At 49.1% G+C, this 18,630-nt stretch overlaps 1 protein-coding gene across 5 annotated transcripts in view; it reads right to left on the bottom strand.

Moving 5' to 3' along the window:
• Positions 1-399: 399 nt before the first annotated feature.
• The window catches only part of ELAVL1 (ELAV like RNA binding protein 1), a 46,533-nt gene continuing 28,302 nt past the window's right edge, over positions 400-18,630 (bottom strand). For 4 of the 5 annotated variants that reach the window (XM_064175361.1, XM_064175358.1, XM_064175357.1 and 1 more), the window contains exons 3-7: positions 12,574-12,677; positions 11,712-11,865; positions 7,685-7,910; positions 3,407-3,520; positions 400-2,124 (exon numbers count right to left, since the gene is read on the bottom strand). In XM_064175361.1, coding sequence (XP_064031431.1) covers positions 1,800-2,124; positions 3,407-3,520; positions 7,685-7,910; positions 11,712-11,865; positions 12,574-12,677 — 923 coding nt within the window. In that variant the 3' untranslated portion in view covers positions 400-1,799. The remainder of the gene's footprint in view (positions 2,125-3,406; positions 3,521-7,684; positions 7,911-11,711; positions 11,866-12,573; positions 12,678-18,630) is intronic. The other variant, XM_064175360.1, reaches the window with a different exon arrangement.

Below are 18,630 nucleotides of genomic sequence, written 5' to 3'. Positions count from 1 at the left end.
ACTCTGGGACTGGTAGAGGTTCACACAAAAAGAGGAGACACTGCAATAAAATTGCCCCTGAGCCCACTCCTCATATCTGCTCTACCTTCTGGCAACTGAACATCAACACCAGACCTGGAAGCTGCCCAGGCAGGGGTGCAGAGCACCCTCAGACAGCTTTACCTGACAGAGGAATCCTTTCCAAATTTCCTCTCAGAGAACACCTGCAGGGTTACATCAGCCTGTGACACTGCCCCTGGGTGCCAGCTTTGCCGCAGTGCCCTTGTTCTTCTACTCATCTCTAAAAGGAGGAACTTAAAACTCTTTGAGAGGAGCTAGAGGTCTCTGAGTGACTCTTTGAAAGCTGGACATCTTGTGCAATACTCAGCAAAAAAACAGAAAATAAAAAACAAAACAAAATTTGAGCAAAACAAAATCAAATTTAATGTTCTTAAATGCAAAAGTAAAAACAAACAAAAAACACAAAAAAGCAAAAGAAAATTAACAGAAACAGAACAACTCAAAGTTTCAAGGCAGTCTGCAGAAAACTCAGGGGGGATTCATCTTTCCATCTACAAATCACAGGGTTGGGTTTGTTGTTGTTGTTAATATCTAACTTGCATGTAGTAAGTACTTTTCTGCTGAGTGTTCAAGAAATAAAAGCTAAGTTGTCAAAACAAAACCCTACTAAAATAGGAGAAAGAGTAAGTCTAGCACTCATTAGAAGGGATGCGAGAAACACAATGCTCAAATGTTTACAGACTGGGAGGGTTTAGTCTTTACAGAACAGAGCTCCTCAAAGGGATTCCAACCATAAGGATCAGCTCCACATCTTGCTGCGTTACAATGTACCAGTAAGTAGTGCACCATGCATTAAATACGGACAGAAGAGATTCTCAGGTGGAGAAAGTGGCAACTGCAATCCACACTTTCGGGGGGGGGGGGGGGGAGGGGAGGTAAATTTTGGGAGTTTTTGGGTTTGACTCTGAAATCTTCCTGGAGTTTCTCTGAAACTCTTTGGTCCGTTCCTATCAAAGTGGGCTTTAAAAAGTTGCGCTTCTAAAACCTGCCAATTGGGAGAGCTTGGCCACTGCTCCCTGTGCAACTTACCTCCTCCTCAATGGTGTTAAAAGCTCTGCTGGCATGCTGCTACTTACAAGACCCTTAGCTTTCCAGAGCCTGCTCCTCAGCTCTGTGTGTAGTGATGCAAATTAACTCAAACAGTTGACTGGCAACTAAACATTTGCATTGCTCAACTTTGCTTCCGTACTACTGAGGCTGGGGGGTTAGAGTGGCAGGGGAAAGGGGGGGGGTGGGAAGGAAAAACATCAACCTCAAAATAAACAAAACAAGAAAAAATGAACCAATTCAGCCTGATACTTGTCAGAAAATTCCAGTTTTTGCAGCCAATATTCCATGGAACAAATGTTAGTCTCATAAGTGAAAGCATGCTTCAGTTTTACCACCATCCAGAGGCTGTAGTCAATGCAATCTAATGGAGATTTCGGGAGGGGGAGGGGGGGTTGGGGGTTTGTTTGCTTTTTTGAACAAGTTTGAAATGAAATAACTTAAAAAGGAACTTAAAAATTGGTCTAACATTGTGGGATTTCCAAAACATTTGAACATGTCAGTTGCATCCCAGAATATAAAACCTTTTCCACTTCTCATTTAGACTAAAGACAAACACTTGTGAAACTTGGCGCAGGATGAGTTTTACACTAAACAAAAATGGTTCAACTTCTGTCACTCCATTTTTTAGCTATTCCATACAAAAAAAAAGAAACCAAAACCAAAACCAAAAATAGGAAAGCACGAGCAAGTTATTTGTGGGACTTGTTGGTTTTGAAGGAAACCTGTAAGATTTTGTCCCCCAGGCGGTAGCCATTAAGACTTGCTATGGCCATTGCAGCTTCTTCATAGTTTGTCATGGTCACAAAACCAAAACCTTTGCACTTGTTGGTGTTGAAATCTCGAATAACTTTCACATTGGTAACCGCACCAAAGGGGCCAAACATCTGCCAGAGGATTCCCTCATCAGCATCTTGCCCAAGGTTGTAGATGAAGATACACCAGCCAGAAGATGCGTTTCCTGGAACATTTACACCAGAAAGCCCACTCATGTGATCTACACCCATAGGAGAGAACCTAGCAAATAAAAAGCACAATATTGCATGTAAAAGTTCAAGTCAGTCAAGCAAAAAGCATTCGAATGGGAAGCAACTGAGAATGAATATTTGCTACATGGACATCAAAACTGCCAGAAAGAAATGTTTTCCCCATTCAAACTGACAATCAAATTGACAGCTGCCAGGAAAAAAGTGTTACAGATTCCAACTGCTTTAGCAATAGGGAGCTAGCCCTAGGAACAGGCAGGCAATGAGGGAGTTGCGAGGCAAGATTGCATCAGCGCTTTCAGAGGGGCCCTTGGGTCCATCTCTGCAGCTCTGCTAGGCTGTTCAGAGTGCCCTGGGGCAGCAGTGTGGCACTGCTGGAGAGCAGATACCACGCAACGCCTCCCCAGAGGGCCCAGCTTGCTTCAAGCCACCCTCAGACATCTCCCACTTACTTTGCTCAAGGAGTCTCCATCCCAGCTCCTCCTTCTCTTGCCTCTAAAATAGTGTGTGGGGAAGGCTTAAGGCAAAGGGTCTCTCTGGGGTTTGCTGGGGCAGGCAGGGGGAGGAGCTGGTTTATTCTTAGGACTAGAGACTGTGTATTAATTTCTGCTTCTTTTTTTGTGGAACAGAACAAAATCTGCTCCATTCTCCACCATAAGGCAGCAGATGCAGGCAAACACTCCCAGTATGAGCAAAACTCTTAAATAAGCCACAGTGGTGCCTACTCCTTAGGCAGCTAAGGACACGCTGGCACCTCCTCAGTCAGTTCTCAGTAGCTGGGGTGCCCCACATTTCTAGCTACAGAATTTCAATCTCAATGCAGGGTATGCAGAATTCTAACTGCAGTAGCCTACAAACATCAAAATAGCAAACCACATGTAAGCACAGGTTGACCATTGCAGGGTGCACATAAAGGTTTTCCACTGACTCCATGCTGGGAAAACTTCCCTGGCTTTACTGACTTGGCTTTGACTCACTCACCCAATCCTAAACCCTGCCTCCTGCACAGGACCCCAGCAGTAGCTATGCAAAACAAAAAGTACAAAACCCCTCTCCTTTTTATGTCTTGCTTTGTATTATCTTCTCCTTTACAACCTAACTCCCCTTTATTCTCTTTCTGGTCTCCATCCTAGAAACTCAAAGCTTCACAAAGTTTTAACGCAGTATTAGGGTTGCACAGCTAAGAACTCAAAGATCAGGAAATGGGAAAGTTAAGGTAAAAAAAAACACAACACCTCCATTTGATCCCTCGTGCTTATGTATTACTTAAAAATGTGAGGTCAGGTGATTGTAGAAATATAATGATACTATACCAGGGGTTCCCAAACTGTGGTGTACCACTGGTGATATGCAAACCACTTAAAGGTGGTACACGTGCTGCTCTCTGCCAAGAACATGGCGGTGGCAGTTCCTGATTCTCTGCTGACCTGGAGGAAACAGGGAATGGATGTCTGGGCAGTGAACGCTGCATTAAGTGCCAAACACTCCCCCACTGACTTCTTCCTGCCCTGCATAAAGACAGGAGCTGCTGCTGTCTCTCTAGAGAAGGGAGGGCTCACAGCAGCAGAGCTCAGCAGGAAGGTGAGCAGGGCTGCAGCAGCACCACCTACGCTCAGAGACGTCAGCTGTGCTCAGCCTGGCACTCGGTTGATGCACTCATACAAGAGAACCACTCAGTCATCAGCTCCCCCGCCCCAGAGAGCTCAGTTCTTTGGACTCCTGAGCTACGAGCCCCTCCTGCCCCCAGAACAGGGGCAGTGCTGGTGCTGCAGGCCCCTTCCCCTCCATCACAGCCCAGGCCGGCTGCAGCCTGTGGGCTCCCTGCCGCTGGGGTTCCTAAAGCCCAGTGCAGACCCCTGAGCTCGGGCTGCAGGTACTCACTGCTGCTGCCACTGCTGGCCAGCCCCAAGCAAATCCAGGTTTGGGAATCCTTGCACTACAGTAAAACTGGAAAGGCAGTTAAGAGCATCAGAGTGGGAAGGAGGCACTAACCCAGGTGATCTGCTCAGGCTGTGACACATCCACTATTGGCTGTGCTGCTACAGAAACACCGTCCCATGGTCACATGCTTTAGATGGTTTCTGACAGAGACCTTCAGCTCTGTAGCTCCTTTACATGTGAGGAATGGTCTGGTAGGATAAATATGTTAATATCTGTAAAGCTTTCATCTCAACAGATCACCAGTCTTGGGCTCCTGCTCACACAGAGGTGGAACAGAAAATCACTAAGCTCAGAATTGTAAGGTGTTGGTTCCAGCAGTCAGTGTAGTTCTGAACTCTCTTGTTCTAAAGCCTCAGGCTCTGCCACAAGCCCAGATCAGCAAAGGACTCAGAACACTTGGAGAAGGGCAGCTGACTTCAGCCAGCAAACACTCTGCTCTTTGGCTGTACTCATTTTCAGATCTCCTCTCTTCCTGCCTCCACCATAACAAAAACGTCACAGATTTGTATAACAAAACCCAAAAGCCCTACCAAATCGAACCCAAACAAGGTAAAAACACCTCTAGAGGACTTGGAAGGTGAAAAACACAACCCTAAGAAATCCCACCTCACACAACACCCCTCCTGCCAGCTCCAACATGACACCTAAGGAGCTCACATGGAAACCAAACCCTGCAGAGCAGTTTCTGGTTGGATAAAAAGCAGCCACGAAAAGGAAAAGCACAGAGGTGACAGCAAAAGTGGTGGAGGATTAGAGCCATGGAGGGCTGAACTGGCATTCAGGTTGCATCCACCTGGAAGCACTGCACAGGACACAGCATGAGTGAGAGCAGAGCTCCAGTGGTTCAGCTGATCTGAGACACCTCTGCACTCAGCCTGGCTGGAGGCCTGTGCCAGAGGCACAAAGGATCTCCTGGCCAGCTTGCAAGAACAGCCTGTGGGGCACACAGCAGTCACACATAACCCTGCACCCTAGAGGGAAGGATTGGGTTTGACCTCACATCACTAAGAGCCATCTGCAATTCGTTCAAGGCTGTTTAAAAGCCCCTTTTGATTTGGGCAAACCCCTCCAAAGGTACAGAGATCCAAGATGGTTTGGAGAAAATGCTTCTTATAATTCCCTTAGTGCTGGAATTTGAGCAATCTCAGCCTTCCCAGACCTACTGCTGCTCTCCTGGGGCCTGCTGCATTTCATTTATACTCCTCCTCTAGAAAGCTTTTTTAATGCCTCCTAAGGGACTTTTCGTGAGGTTGTCTGGGGACAGGACAAAGGGGAATGGTTTGAAGCTGAGGGAGAGCAGGGCTACACTGGAGCTGGGAAAGAAGTTCTTCAGTGTGAGGGTGGTGAGACCCTGGCACAGGCTGCCCAAGGAGGCTGTGGCTGCCTCCTCCCTGGGGGTGCTCAAGGCCAGACTGGATGAGGCTTTGAGCAGCCTGGTGTAGTGCCAGGTGCCCCTGCCCACAGCTGGGAGGTTGCAGTAGATGATCTCTCAAGTCCCTTCCAACCTGAGCCATTCTAGGGTTCTGTGACTTCTCTCAGCATTCTGAGCTCAAATCTCCAACCTCTTGGCACGTTAACTATCCATGGGGTGTATTTTTAACTGCTATCTTTTTCACTTGATAAGCTTCTCATTTATAAGAGTGACCTTTGCTCTACTGTCACAAGACTGCTTCACTCCATAGATCCTAGGAGTACTTTTAACACATTACAGGACACAATCCCAGAGATGTTGCTTCTAACTGAAAACAACTCCCTTCTAGTTCCATGACAGTCCTGTCACTTCCTAGGCAGTACAATCTGCATCCAAACGACAAACTGGCTTAAAAGCTGCTCATGTAAATGACTTCACTGGAGTTAAACAAAACAGATGTGTGGGAACTGTGCAAGCAATAACCTCAGCTATATAGCAGAGCTGCAGGCTCTCCAAGAGTCTTCTCATGCTTCCCCTTGACCAAAAACATTTCAAGAACTAACAGCTCCCCTTCAGGCATTTTGGACCTAATTCATGGATTCTGACATCAACAGAGCTACGTCCATTTAATTAAGTAGGAGCTGGCTCCAGTCCTGAACAAGACTGAAAGCAAAACCAGCTGAACTGGGAATCACTTCTGGCATGAAGCTTTGGCGAGCTGGAAAAGCACAGGGCTTGGGCCAGCCCGCTCAGGCTGTAGGAGCTCAGCTCTTCTGTGCCAGAGTACAACACCTCCAGATCTGCTGTTCTGCTGAAGTAAACAAAGCTCACTCTTGCCCAGATGTTTTTAGCTACCCTCCAAACACAAACCCATGCTGCAGTGTCACTCCTCCTGGATGCAATAGAGAATATTTTGGACTGTGTCTCAGAGTCAGCACTCCAGTGGAACAAGGCATTAAGACCAGTGATTTGAGCCACAAATACCAAAGGATTAAGAGAACATTAAAGGAAGGGTTTGAGTCATATCTAGAGGAAATTAATAATTATAAATTAGAGATACCAAAGGCTTAATCCTGGATTTACAGGGCTGTGATGGCAGAACATGAAGTGCAATCAAAATGTCAGTGTAAGTACTCAACCTCTCTGCAGCAGAGACCACAACTGTAACTCGTTCAGCCCACGAGCTCTCTGCAGTCAGCTTAATCTTTCATTGAGCTTTGCTCACTACACAAAACAAACAAGACTCAGTCCAAGCTAAGGATCTTAAGCTTCACCACACTGTGAACAATTATAAATTGTTAAGATCAGCATCCTTTGAGGAAGGGATACTTACTACAAAAACCTACAGTTAACACCAAAGGTGGGAAGAAAAATCCATAGGGCTGAGGCGTGTGTGGGAATCCAGGGGCATGCCATGCACATGTGGCCAAGGGAGGGAAGGCTTAGAGCTCCTTCAAGGCTGTGACAAGATACCAAGAGGGAGGGACAGTTCTTGTCTTCAAATCAGCTGCTGAATCTTAGTCTCCACTGGATATTTGCAGCACCATGGCTTAACCCAGAACTGCTCTGCTTCGCTCCAGCCTCTGCCAGTCTACGACACCTAAACACTGAACACAAACCTGCACCTCCAGTGCCCTGCTTTAAGCAGCTACAGTAAGCAGGTTCAAGTGATTCTTGCTCAAAGCAACCCAGGCAGGATTTAAAGGCAAAAGACACTTTGTCCCTCACAGTCTGGAAGCAGACAACAGGCTGCAATACTCAACAGTTCCACCCACCTTGGGAGCACTCAAGGAAAGACAGAACCCTGCACAGCTCAAGGCACAGCCAGAAGCCTCTGCAATCCCTTAAGCAGCAGTAAGGTTTTCCTGGTTTACTACAACACTTCCCTGCTGGAACCAATGGTTCAGAGCTTAAGTTGCCAAATGCAGACACATTCAGAGAGATGGACTCCAGAATGGGGATCTGTTGAGACAGGCATCTACCAACACCCATCTGGAATCTGCAGCTGGCTATCACCTCCCTGTAGGCTCAGTGGCAGAAACCAGACACCGCAGGGTAATGTTCCATTCACATCATGAACTCCAACAGCAATTGTACAGCGAGACTTGACTGGACTCATGTTTGAACTCCATCCCAGTGCAGGACACACAGTGCACTATGCATTCATTCAGACACGCTGCAATGAAGAGGTGAGTGCAGAGCTGCCGAGCCTGCGGCCCAGCCGCTGCTCCTAACCTACCTGAATCTCTGCGCCTGGTGGTGCACCGGCCCTCCGAACCGTCTAGCTGGTGAGTGACACAGCTGGGACAGCAGGGCCACATTTTTGTTCTGGTTAGGATTGGCTGCAAACTTCACTGTAATGGGTTCGGAGGAACCTGGGGGTTTGTGACCATTGAAATTTGTAATTGCCTCTTCTGCTTCTGACCTTTTGTCAAACCGGATAAATGCGACCCCTCTGGACAAACCTTTTAACCAAACCAATAAAAACAAAAAAACAACAAAACAAAACAAAAAAACAACAAAACAAACAAATAAAAAAAATAATTGAAGTTCAGGATAAACTCAAAATAACTTTAAAAGCAAAAAAACAAAAAAGTTAAATATTTTTTATGGTCACAGCTTTCGAGCTCTCTACGGTTACCAATGCTTCGTCAGCAGCTGGAGGATAAAGGACAGAATTAAGGAACAAAAGACAAGTTAAGACATTCACATCAGCTACAGCAACCACAGAGGCTGTAACAGAGAAACATCCACAGTGGGAGAATTCCATGAAATCCATCAGCAGCTGCTATTCACATTAACAGAAAAACCCTCCCAACACATTCCATTAATTAAAAGGATTCCATTGCAGTTGGTTAAAAACAAATCAAATCTCCTCAGCTTTGATTATCATCAAAAAGCTTCATCTGCAAACCCAGGACCCACAGTACTGACACCAATTCGTGCTCAGGTTTTTCAGTTTCCCATGCTGAGAACACTGCTGTGGAGATGGGGGCAGGAGGGTCCAGCTCTCATCGTTTAACCTTCAGACACGAAGGGATCAAGGTTTCATCTGCACCTCAGCTCTCACTCCACAGCTTTGGCTCATTGTGAGCTGATCAAGAGTTCCCCCTCAGTAAGGAGACTGCAGCAATTCCACTGCTGTTACCATTTCCTGGTTTCATTTCTTGTCCCAGAGCTGAGTCACTGGATGCTGCTACCCTTCTGAATGAGGGTGAAATGCCCTAGAAAATCTCCTTTCCACTCTCCCCTCATTCTCATCTCTGGCTCGAGGACAGATGGGAATGTTGTCTTTGATAACAGAGAGTTGCTCCAAGGGTATCTTCTGTTTGAATTTCATCCCAAACAAAAACTGTCTCAGCAGACAGCAAGTGTGGGCTTGTGGGCAAGAGGGACAATGGCATCCTGGGCTGCATCCAGAAGAGTGTGGCCAGCAGGTCAAGAGAGGTTCTCCTCTCCGCCTACTCTGTCCTGGTAATACCACATCTGGAATACTGTGCCTGGTTCTGGGCTCCTCACTTTAAGAGAGACAGAGAGATACTAGAGAGAGACCAACTGAGGCTGCAAAGATGACTGGGGGACCTGAACATCTCTGCTGTGAAGAAAGACCAAGAGCCCTGGGGCTGGTTAGCCTGGAGAGGAGAAGGCTGAGAGATCTGATCAAAGCCTATGAACATCTGAGGTGTGAGTGTCAAAATGCAGGTGCCAGGCTCTTTTCAGTGGTGCCCAATGGCAGGACAAGGAACAATGCATACAAGCTAGAACCCACAAGGTTCCACTCAACATGAGGAGAATCTGGTGCGAGGATGCTGGAGGCCTGGAGCAGGCTGCCCAGGGAGGTTGTGGGGTCTCTTTCTCTGGACACTTTCAAGACCCACCTGGATGTGTTCCTGTGTGACTTGCCCTGGCACAGGGGTTGGACTGGATGACCAACCAGGTCATCCAGAGGTTTCTTCCAATCCCTAACACTTTGTGATTCTGGCCAGACCAACTCTAAGCCTTTACCAGCTCTGCTGCAGAAGAGTCCTATCAAATACTTCCATCTTGTCTCTACTCTTCACCCTGCAGGGCAATCCCCACAGCCAGTTTCAGAAGTTGTTTGAGCCTATCACAAAGGTTTGTGCCAACCAAACATTGCAGCCCAACGTAACCCTGGGCCTGTGGCAAGGAAGGAAAAGGGAATCCAGCCCCTACAGCTACCCACTGACTGGTCTCTAGCAAAGGCAGCTTTCCACAGGGGCACTTCCATAAACAGATGCTCCTGTTACTGTTTCAAGCATGAGAAGGCCCAGGCAGGCTGCTGCCTAATCACTGCCGTTACTGAGGGCAAAAGCTACAGAACAGCAGGGGTTGGCTAGTAGCAACTGTGCAGCTGCTGCTTCAAAGTGAACGGGAAAGGAGTCAGCCTCTGAAGAAGTTAATCTATTCCTTTACTTCTTGCTGTCAGCTTCCAAAACAGGAGGCTGGATTGGCTCAGCTCATCAAGGCTGAGCTGACAGCACTACATGCCCCAACACCACTGAGATGAGCCTCGCTGTGGCAGGAGGAGAGGCACAGAGCAGCAGCAGCCAGAACTCAGCCAGTGCTATTCCACAGCCCAACCTGCTGGCACTTTTTCCCCATTTGCAGCTGTCCACCCAAGTGCTTCCTGGGCGAGCTCTCTGTGTTTACTTCACCACAAAAACTGAAGAAAGCTTAAACAGATTCATTCTCCAACGCTAGAGAGCCTCCTCTGCTGAGAGGTGAGGGCACAAATCCCAGCTAGATGAAGACAGGAACTCAGGTTTTAAAGCAAAGGCCTGGCTGCAGCCCCGAGGAAGGGCAAACCAAGGCTGTGTGCACTGAACTCTGATGGGAGCAGCACCCACTCCTCCAGGAGCACATTGTGGGGGGTATCTGGGAGCAAGCTGAGTGTTGAGCTGACATGGCAGTAGACAGCAGCATGGCCCAGCACACCGAGAACTAGGAGATCCAGGAGAGATGTGGATGGTCTCAGTGCTGTCATTCCATAGCTCTGCCAAAGACAGAAGCTAGGCTTGACTCCAGCAGCTGCCAGAGCTGCTATGGCTGTCACCAAGCTACCTAGCTCCAGAGACAAAGCCATGCAGGTATCAAAGCCTAATAAAGTGACTCCCCTCTACGAAGAAAAGGATCCCTGAGTGGCTGTAGTGGCAGGCACATTATTCACCTCAGATCTCTCCTGTTTACAGTGCAGTCTGACCAGACCATTTCAAGCAGATGTCTACACAGGGACCTAGCTCTGATGGAGATGTGTAACAACTTTACACTGCAGACTTCAGCATTTGATCACAGTAGTCTTCAGCTGCTGCCAGCCTGAGCATCAAAGTGCCTCCTAAGCTGCTGGGTGCCGTGGCACATGCCAGCAGACAGGAATGTTGCATGTGGAATTGCTGCCATGAGCTGATCTCCTGCTCTCACACAGCACTTCAGCAGTGAAGTGGGGGATTTGGAATCAAGCTCTCCCCAAATGCAGCCGTGCCACACAGGCTGCTGCAGACAGAGAACACCTGGGGGCTAAGCCAGGCTCTTCAGTTAGCCTGAAACAAAGGAGCTAAGGAACTAAAACTCTGCCAGCACTCTAGCAGGGAATCAGCATGAAAGTCACAGCAGAAACACTTTGGTGTCCCCTCAGCTGAGTGATTAATGTAGCAACTCTTCCCTTTATTCTTCTAATTTAGAACACAAAAATCCCCAAGCCACAACAAAACAAAAAAACAACCCCCAAACGTTCAATAGGGTGGCACTAAATGTGGTCTCACTCTCTAGGTTGGGAGTAACCAGAGGACTGGAAGGCCCCTCCAGTGTTTTACAGTGAGGAAATTGGGTGTGTTCCACTTTGGTAAGAAAGTCAAAAGATACTGTCGTGCTTTTGGACAGATAATTATTGCCTGGGATTTACCTAAGGACACAACAGCTGCATGTGTGTAATGCAAAGGCAACGTCAGCCCTCTAAACACTGCACTACAGGAAGGAAGCATCAGAGCAAGACAGGAGAAGGGAGAGATGGGCAGCTGACAGCAACAGCTGAGAACAGGACAGGACGTCTGGGCTGTCAGCCAGAGGAGGCAGCACAGCTCATTCTCTGGTTTAAAAAGAACACTGGAAAAGGACATCCCATTGGAATTCTATCAGTGATGACCCCAGGTGTCATGGTTAGTGGAGGTCTAAGTTAGTTTGGGAACTGCCAGTCTAAGACCACCACTAAAATGCTCCCAGCCCAGTTTCTGAAGGAGTGCAGAGCTCACCTGTGGTTTGATCCACAAGTACACGCGAGTTGATGATGCGTCCAAAGCGTGAGAACATATCTTCTACATCCTTCTGTGTCATGGACCTTGGCAGGCCACTGATATATAAATTAGCATCCTTGATAACTTCAGAGCTTGGGCGAGCATAGGAAACCTGCAGAGGACAGAAACACTTCCAGTCACGGTGGAAATAGGAAAAGGTAATTAATTCTGTTGTGCCTCACTTCTAATGCCTCATTAGCCTACAGGGGCATTTCTTACTGGAGTTCAGAAACTGCTGAGCAGAGAGAAGGGAGGAAAAACCTGCTAGAAAGAAGTCAGAAAAGTGCCATCCTGTACAGCTCCATTCCAACTCCGTTCATCTGAACCTCACCCAACAGCTAAAGAGCACAGGTGTACCGCCACAAAGAGACAGTGGCAGCCTAAACCAGCAGCTCCAGCAAACACTTGCTGTATCAGAGAATCCCCATCTGAAGTTCTGCCTGGGATCCAGACCTGCCAGGACCATAGAACACATCAAGAACTTGTGCTGTGAGTGCATTCTGTAAAGCCTCACACAGGGACTTTAACTTTTGCTGCTCAAGGACTTTACAAACATGCTGTAAGCAGCAGTGGTTCCCTACACCCAGCACAGGCTGCTCTGCTGGTCAAGGAGTGCCTGAGTTCAAGAGCCTGGCAACAATTTGGAGTGATCCAGCCTAGTGCTGTAACAATGGGAAGGGAAGGCAATGGAATCTGGGGTTGCAAACCTGAGAGGCTGAGCAGCTCTCTGCACTGCTCTGCTTCCAGCCCCAACAAAAGCCACAATAAACAGCAGAAAAAGAAGTTTCATAGCAGACTAAAACCAATCTGTACAACCTACCTTGATAGTTTTTGACTGCAGTCTGAGGCCATTCAGTGTGTTTATTGCTCTCTCAGCATCCTTTGCAGTGACATAGTTCACAAAGCCATAGCCTAAGCTGTGTCCTGGAAGAACATTTGGAAAATTAATCCTAAGAGAAGGAAGTCATCAGCACCAACAGCACGAGGCAATAAGGAAAAGCAAGCAGCAGCAGAGCCCACATAGCAAGCAATAATAAGCCAAACAAATTTCTCATACATCAGAAGTAACTCAAACTCCCTCACTGCCCCTCTGCACACCCCACACTGCGCATGTCAGGCAGCTGCAGGTGCTCCAGGACCAGCAGCAAACCCAAGGCTGAAACACCGACCCTGGGCAGCTTCTCAACCTGGCTGGGCTGGAACAAAAGCAAGAATTTAACAAAGTTCATTGGCACAAACTCTTGTAGATAAAGAGCAGGAAGAAAGAGTGAAGAGATGAGTTGCTAGGGTAAGAAATCCTCCCTCCTGGGTAGCTGCTCCAATCTTCACTCCTGGAAACACGAGGGAAAAAGTTGTCAGTCCCTCACACACTCCTGTAGCTCACAAGAAGGGAGTCTCCCACATGAAATTCAACTCAAGAATGAAAAGCTGCTTCTGAATGCAGACAGTTTCTGTGCTGTCACTTCATAGGAAGCCTACTCTTTAAAAAAAGGATTGATAATATAAATCTTAAAAGCATTTAAGCAAAGGATATTTGGATGCTTATTTGTTCTCCTTCTACCTTCAACCCTCACAAATGCTATTATCAACTACAACACCACATACTGAGATAATTTCAAGTTGCATTTCCCAACAGTTAAAGGCTCCAAAACAGAACTAAAATCCCATCAAGACTCAGTGCAAAAAAGCAGCTCAATCAGTAGCAGAGTTGCTCAGCCTGGGGAAGAGAAGACTCCAGGGGGACCTTAGAGCTGCCTTCCAATACCTACAGCAAGGCTGCAGCGGGACTTGAGAATGTCTAGAGACAGGCCAAGGGCGAATGGTTTGAAGCTGAGGCAGAGCAGGGTTAGAGTGGAGCTGAGGAAGAAATTCTTCAGTAGGAGGGTGGCGAGACTCTGGAACAGGCTGCCCAGGGAGGCTGTGGATGCCTCTTGCCTCAGGGTGTTGAGCAGCTGAGTCTGGCTGAGAGATGTCCCTGCCCATGGCAGGGAGGTTGCAGTAGATGATCTCTGAGGTCCTTTCCAGGCTGAGCCATTCTGTGACTCTATCTTACAAGAGGCAGATCTCAGACTCTGTCCCAGCCAGTTCCTGAGGCTCTCCAAGCACAGCTGCAAGCACACACAGGAGAATGTGCTCACGGGAGGCTGCTCTGACATGTGGCCTTCTGGAAGCACAGTGGGGCTCTGCAGTAAGCTCCACTGCCAAAGAAGATTTCTGATGCTTTCCAAGCAGTGCAGAATGCCAAACACACACACAGAGCCCCCAGCAGAAACTGCCAGAGGAACTGAAGGGCTGCAGATCAACTGTACCTGCTGAGCAAAGAACCTCCAGCCTGAAGGCACTGAGGCCTACAAGTCTAAAAGCCACAATCACAGAACAAGTTGGGTTAGAGGGGCCCTCGAAGATCATCCAGCTCCAACCCCCTGCCATGGGCAGAGACACTTCCACCAGCCCAGGTTGCTCAAGGCCTCATCCAACCTGGCCTTGAACACCTTCAGGGAGGAGACATCCACAATCTCCCTGGGCAGTCTGTGCCAGTGTCTCCCCATCCTCACTCTCAAAAATTTCTTCCTCACCTCCACTCTCAGTCTCACCTCTCCCAGCTCTAAGTTATTATCCCTCATTCTGGCACTCCCAGACCTTGTCAAAAGTCCTTCCCCAGCTCTCCACTTGCCCCCTACAGCTGCTGGAAGACTGCTGTAAGGTCTCCCTGGAGCTCTCTCCAGGCTGAACAGCCCAAACTGTCCCAGCCTGTCACCACAGCACAAGTTCTCCAGCCCTCTCATCATCTTGGTAGCCTGTGGCCTCCTCTGGACCCTCTCCAACAGATCCACATCCTTCTCGTTCCTGGGGCACCAGAACTGGAAGCAGTGCTGCAGGTGTGGTCTCAGCAGAGGGGCAGAATCCCCTCCCTGTGCTGCTGCTCTCCTTGCTCTGGATGCAGCCAACACACAACTGCCTGCTGGGCTGCCAGCAACCTGTCCAGCAAAAAGGGACCTGGGGGTTGAAATGCACAAGCAGCTGAAGATGAGGCAGCAGTGCCTAGGGGGGCAAAAGAGCCAAAGGCTTCCTGGCTGGATTAGAAATGCAGAGCACAGTAGGAGCTGGGAGGGAATTGTGCCTTGTGCTTTGCTTTGGTGAGGCCACACCTTGAGTGTTGTGTTCAGCTTTGGGCACCTCAATACAAGAGGGATGTGGAGGTGCTGGAGTGAGAGCAGAGGAGGGCAAGGAAGCTGTGAAGGGCCTGTAGAATAAATCTGATGAGGAGCTGGGGATGGTTAGTGTGAAACAGAGGAGGCCGTGGAGAGGTTGGTGCTGGTCTCTGCTCACAGGGCATTAGTGACAGAACAAGAGGGAAAGGCCTCAAACTGCACCAGGACAGGTTTAAACTGGAGATTAGGAAAAATGTCTTCACAGCAAAGATGGTCAGGCACTGGCACAGGCTGCCCAGGGAGGTGGTGGAGTCACTAACCCTGGATGTGTTTAAAAGTCATCAGGATGTGGTGCTTGGGGATATGGTTTAGGGTGAGCCTTGCAGAGTAGGTTCTGGGTTGGACTTGGTGATCCTGAGAGGCTTTGTCAACCTGAATGTTTCTGTGGTTCTGTGATTGTTGGCTCATGGGGATAGGAAGGACTGGATGGAAGGAAGCTCCAAATAGCCCTCCAAATATTATGGCTAGCAGCATATGGCTGACTTCAGAACAATTGGCACAGCACAACTGCCTGGCACATCCTCTGCTTCTCTGCTGTGCTGTGAAACTTAATAGAGCAGTAATTCATCTTGACCCAAATAATGTCATTGCCTGTTTCTGACCAGGCTTCTCTACAAACAGCCCCAGTTCATTCTCACTGTCTGCAAAAGCCTTACAGAAGTCAGCCCCCCTCTGTGCCCACCCCTCACAGCAATGTCCTGATCTTACACACCTCCTCCTGGACATCTCCAGTAGCACAGATCCACTTCCATGCCAGATGCCTCTGGACAACTGCAGTGGGAAATCACTCTGATACCCAAGCAAGGCTAGAAACAAATGCAGTAAAAGCAAGACCTAAACCATCAGCTTCGGCATCTTTATCCTTGAAAGGCCTACAGAGAGCTCTGACCAGGATTTTGCTGCCTGGTTTTGTTGATTTCTTTGTAATGCTCCTTTTCTGGTTTATGAGTCAGACCTGTAGGTCACATCTGCCTAAGCCACAATCACATCTACTGAAATTCTTTCCCCCCTGATTAAGAAAACAATTTAACAGTTAGGAAAGTACTTAGCACCTGGACCCTGGCTCCCTTCTGCAGAGCCTGACCAAGAAAAGAAAGGTAAGATTAAGGAGGAATGAATATCCCAGGCAGCAGGCAAGGACTTCTTCCTTCCTCAGACAGTCCAGCACCAGCTGCCAGCAGGCTACTGGACAGAATCAGTTCCTAATAACGTTTGTGAAAACAGCCCCCCAAAGGCCAGGGAAAGACTCCAACAGGACTGACCCAGCCAGGCCTGGCAGTCCAGGGAAGCAGGGGACTGGGTTCTACCGGCAGCAGCATCCCACACCAGCCACATTCACTGAACCAGCTCCAGGCATGGAGCAGGAGCTCAGCCTACAAGCAGCGTGGCTCAGTGTCCTGCTCTCTCTCCTTGCCCTGCTCCCAGAGGAAGGGACCAGCTGCACTCCCGGGAACCCAGAGGCCTGCAGCCTGCCCTGGCCCAGCAGCTCTCCTGCAGAGCACCTGCCAGGTTGTGTCACCCTTCGTGCAGTGCTCAAGACGAGTGACGAGAAGATGAAGCTACTCAGCCTGGGATTTCTCCTCGATGTAAGGAACAGCACTCATGGACACACAGGACCAGCAGGCCCACATGATCTGGGCCCAGGCCCTGCCACCACAAACCACTCCACCTCCCCTCAACCACCAGCATGTGGCACATCAAAAGCAGTTCCATTTTTGTCTTGGGCACTGCGTCTGAAAGCCTGTTCCAGAACCCCCTCCAGTGCTCCCCTTCACTAAATGCAGGCCCTCAGACTCTGCAGCCAGTGGTTCTTGGGCAGTGTCACCAAGCTTGCACACAGTGGCCAAATCCCATTGGCCTCCTCACTGCTTCTGTCCCCTTTCCAGCTCTGATTCTGCACAGATTGCTCAATGCCGGCTCCTCAAAGAGTCTGAGTGCCCCTGGGAAACAGGGAGCAGGGCTGTCATGGGGCCTAGAGAAGCACACACAGGTCACCAAGGGCTGAGCAGTGCAGCATGGCAACTGTCACATTTCCCACATGTCACAATAAATTAATCCTAAAGCCCAGGAATTACTGGGGCTCTGTCCACTTTCACCTGCCACTAGGTAAGAAAATAACAATTCCCTATCTTCTGTGAAAACTGGAAGGCAGCCCTGACCCCTTGCTACTTACCACCTTTAGCTGACACCAGGCTAACAGGACTTCACAATCCCAGGCACAAATCCAGGCTGGGCAGGAGGGCAAGAGGGGGGATTCTGCCCCTTGGCTCTCTGAGACCTCACCTCCAATCCTGCCTCCAGTGCTTCTGCCCCCAGCAGAAGGACACAGAGCTGCTGTAGTGAGGCCAGAGGAGGCCACAAAGATGCTCCAAGGGCTGGAGCAGCTCTGCTGGGAGGACAGGCTGAAGGAGCTGGGAGGGTGCAGCCTGCAGAGGACCTCAGAGCTGCTGCCAGTGCCTGAAGGGATCCTGCAGGAAGGCTGCAGAGGGACTTGTGCTGAGGGAGTCTGAGACAGGCCAAGGGCGAATGGTTTGAAGCTGAGGAAGAGCAGGGTTAGAGTGGAGCTGAGGAAGAAAATCTTCAGTAGGAGGGTGGTGAGGCTCTGGAACAGGCTGCCCAGGGAGGCTGCAGCTGCCTCCTGCCTGGGGGCATTCAAGGCCAGGCTGGGTGAGGCCTTAAGCAGCTGAGTCTAGTTGAGGTGTCCCTGCCCACGGCAGAGGGTTGGAGGAGATGATCTCTGAGGTCCCTTCCAACCTGAGCCATTCTAGGATTCCTCAAGTGCTACAAAAAACAAATCCACCCAAAGCTGACACCAGACACGAGCCTGCCTTGCTCCAAACACCTCCCACACCAACCTCAGCCATCTCCTGCCATCTGGTTGCTGGTTTCATGATTGAACAGGCCAAGAGCTCTGACACTGGGCAGCTCTGTTGCTGCAAGAACCACCTTCCCCTGGCTGCTCACTCCTCAGTTCTCTGCTTCACAGCTTGGCTTCAGACTCCCTCAGCCTAACCAGTCTGAGCTGCCTGCCTCCAGGGGATGCCAGAGAACAGATGAGGAATCGAAGCCTCCACAGCTTTCTGACTGATGTCAGCTGTTGGTCCCAGGCAAGGAGACAACTTGCTTCCTGTACCACAGTGTTAAGAGGCTTCTAGAAACCTGCCAAGCAAAGGAAGGCAGGACTGTAACAGGACTGTAAGAGTTAATTACTATTAACTGAAATAACCTGGGGGGACACTTCTTTAGAAAGCTCTTTGGAAGTCTGCAGGTATGCAAATGCAAGTGGAGTCAAGAGGCAAAGATTTCAGTAAGCAACAAGCAGGTCCTTATCTGGATGAATAGCTCATAAACCCTAGCTGTAAGCAAGCTACTCCTTCAGCAGGAAGAATCCAGTTCTGTTTCCATGACAAAAAGCCCTTTCATACAGAGGGCTCCCTTTTCCTGTGCATCACTTGATTTTCTGCCCATGTCCTTCCTTTCTCTCCCAGCTCCCAGACACTGCTTCAGTTCCAAGCTCGTTTCTTCCTCCCGTCCTGCTCCTGACTGACAGCTCTGGTTTCCCCAGGGAGTTCAAGATGAGACCAGAGCTGGTGCTTATTTATCTCTGCTCCCTCTCACAGCAGCTCAAATGGGCTCTCTCCATCCTGTCCTCATGAAAACCTAAA

This window comes from Pogoniulus pusillus, chromosome 41, assembly GCF_015220805.1.
Source record: "Pogoniulus pusillus isolate bPogPus1 chromosome 41, bPogPus1.pri, whole genome shotgun sequence".
NCBI lineage: Eukaryota > Metazoa > Chordata > Aves > Piciformes > Lybiidae > Pogoniulus > Pogoniulus pusillus.
Note: the sequence above shows the minus strand (reverse complement) of the source record. Positions and strands in the feature narration are given on the sequence as shown.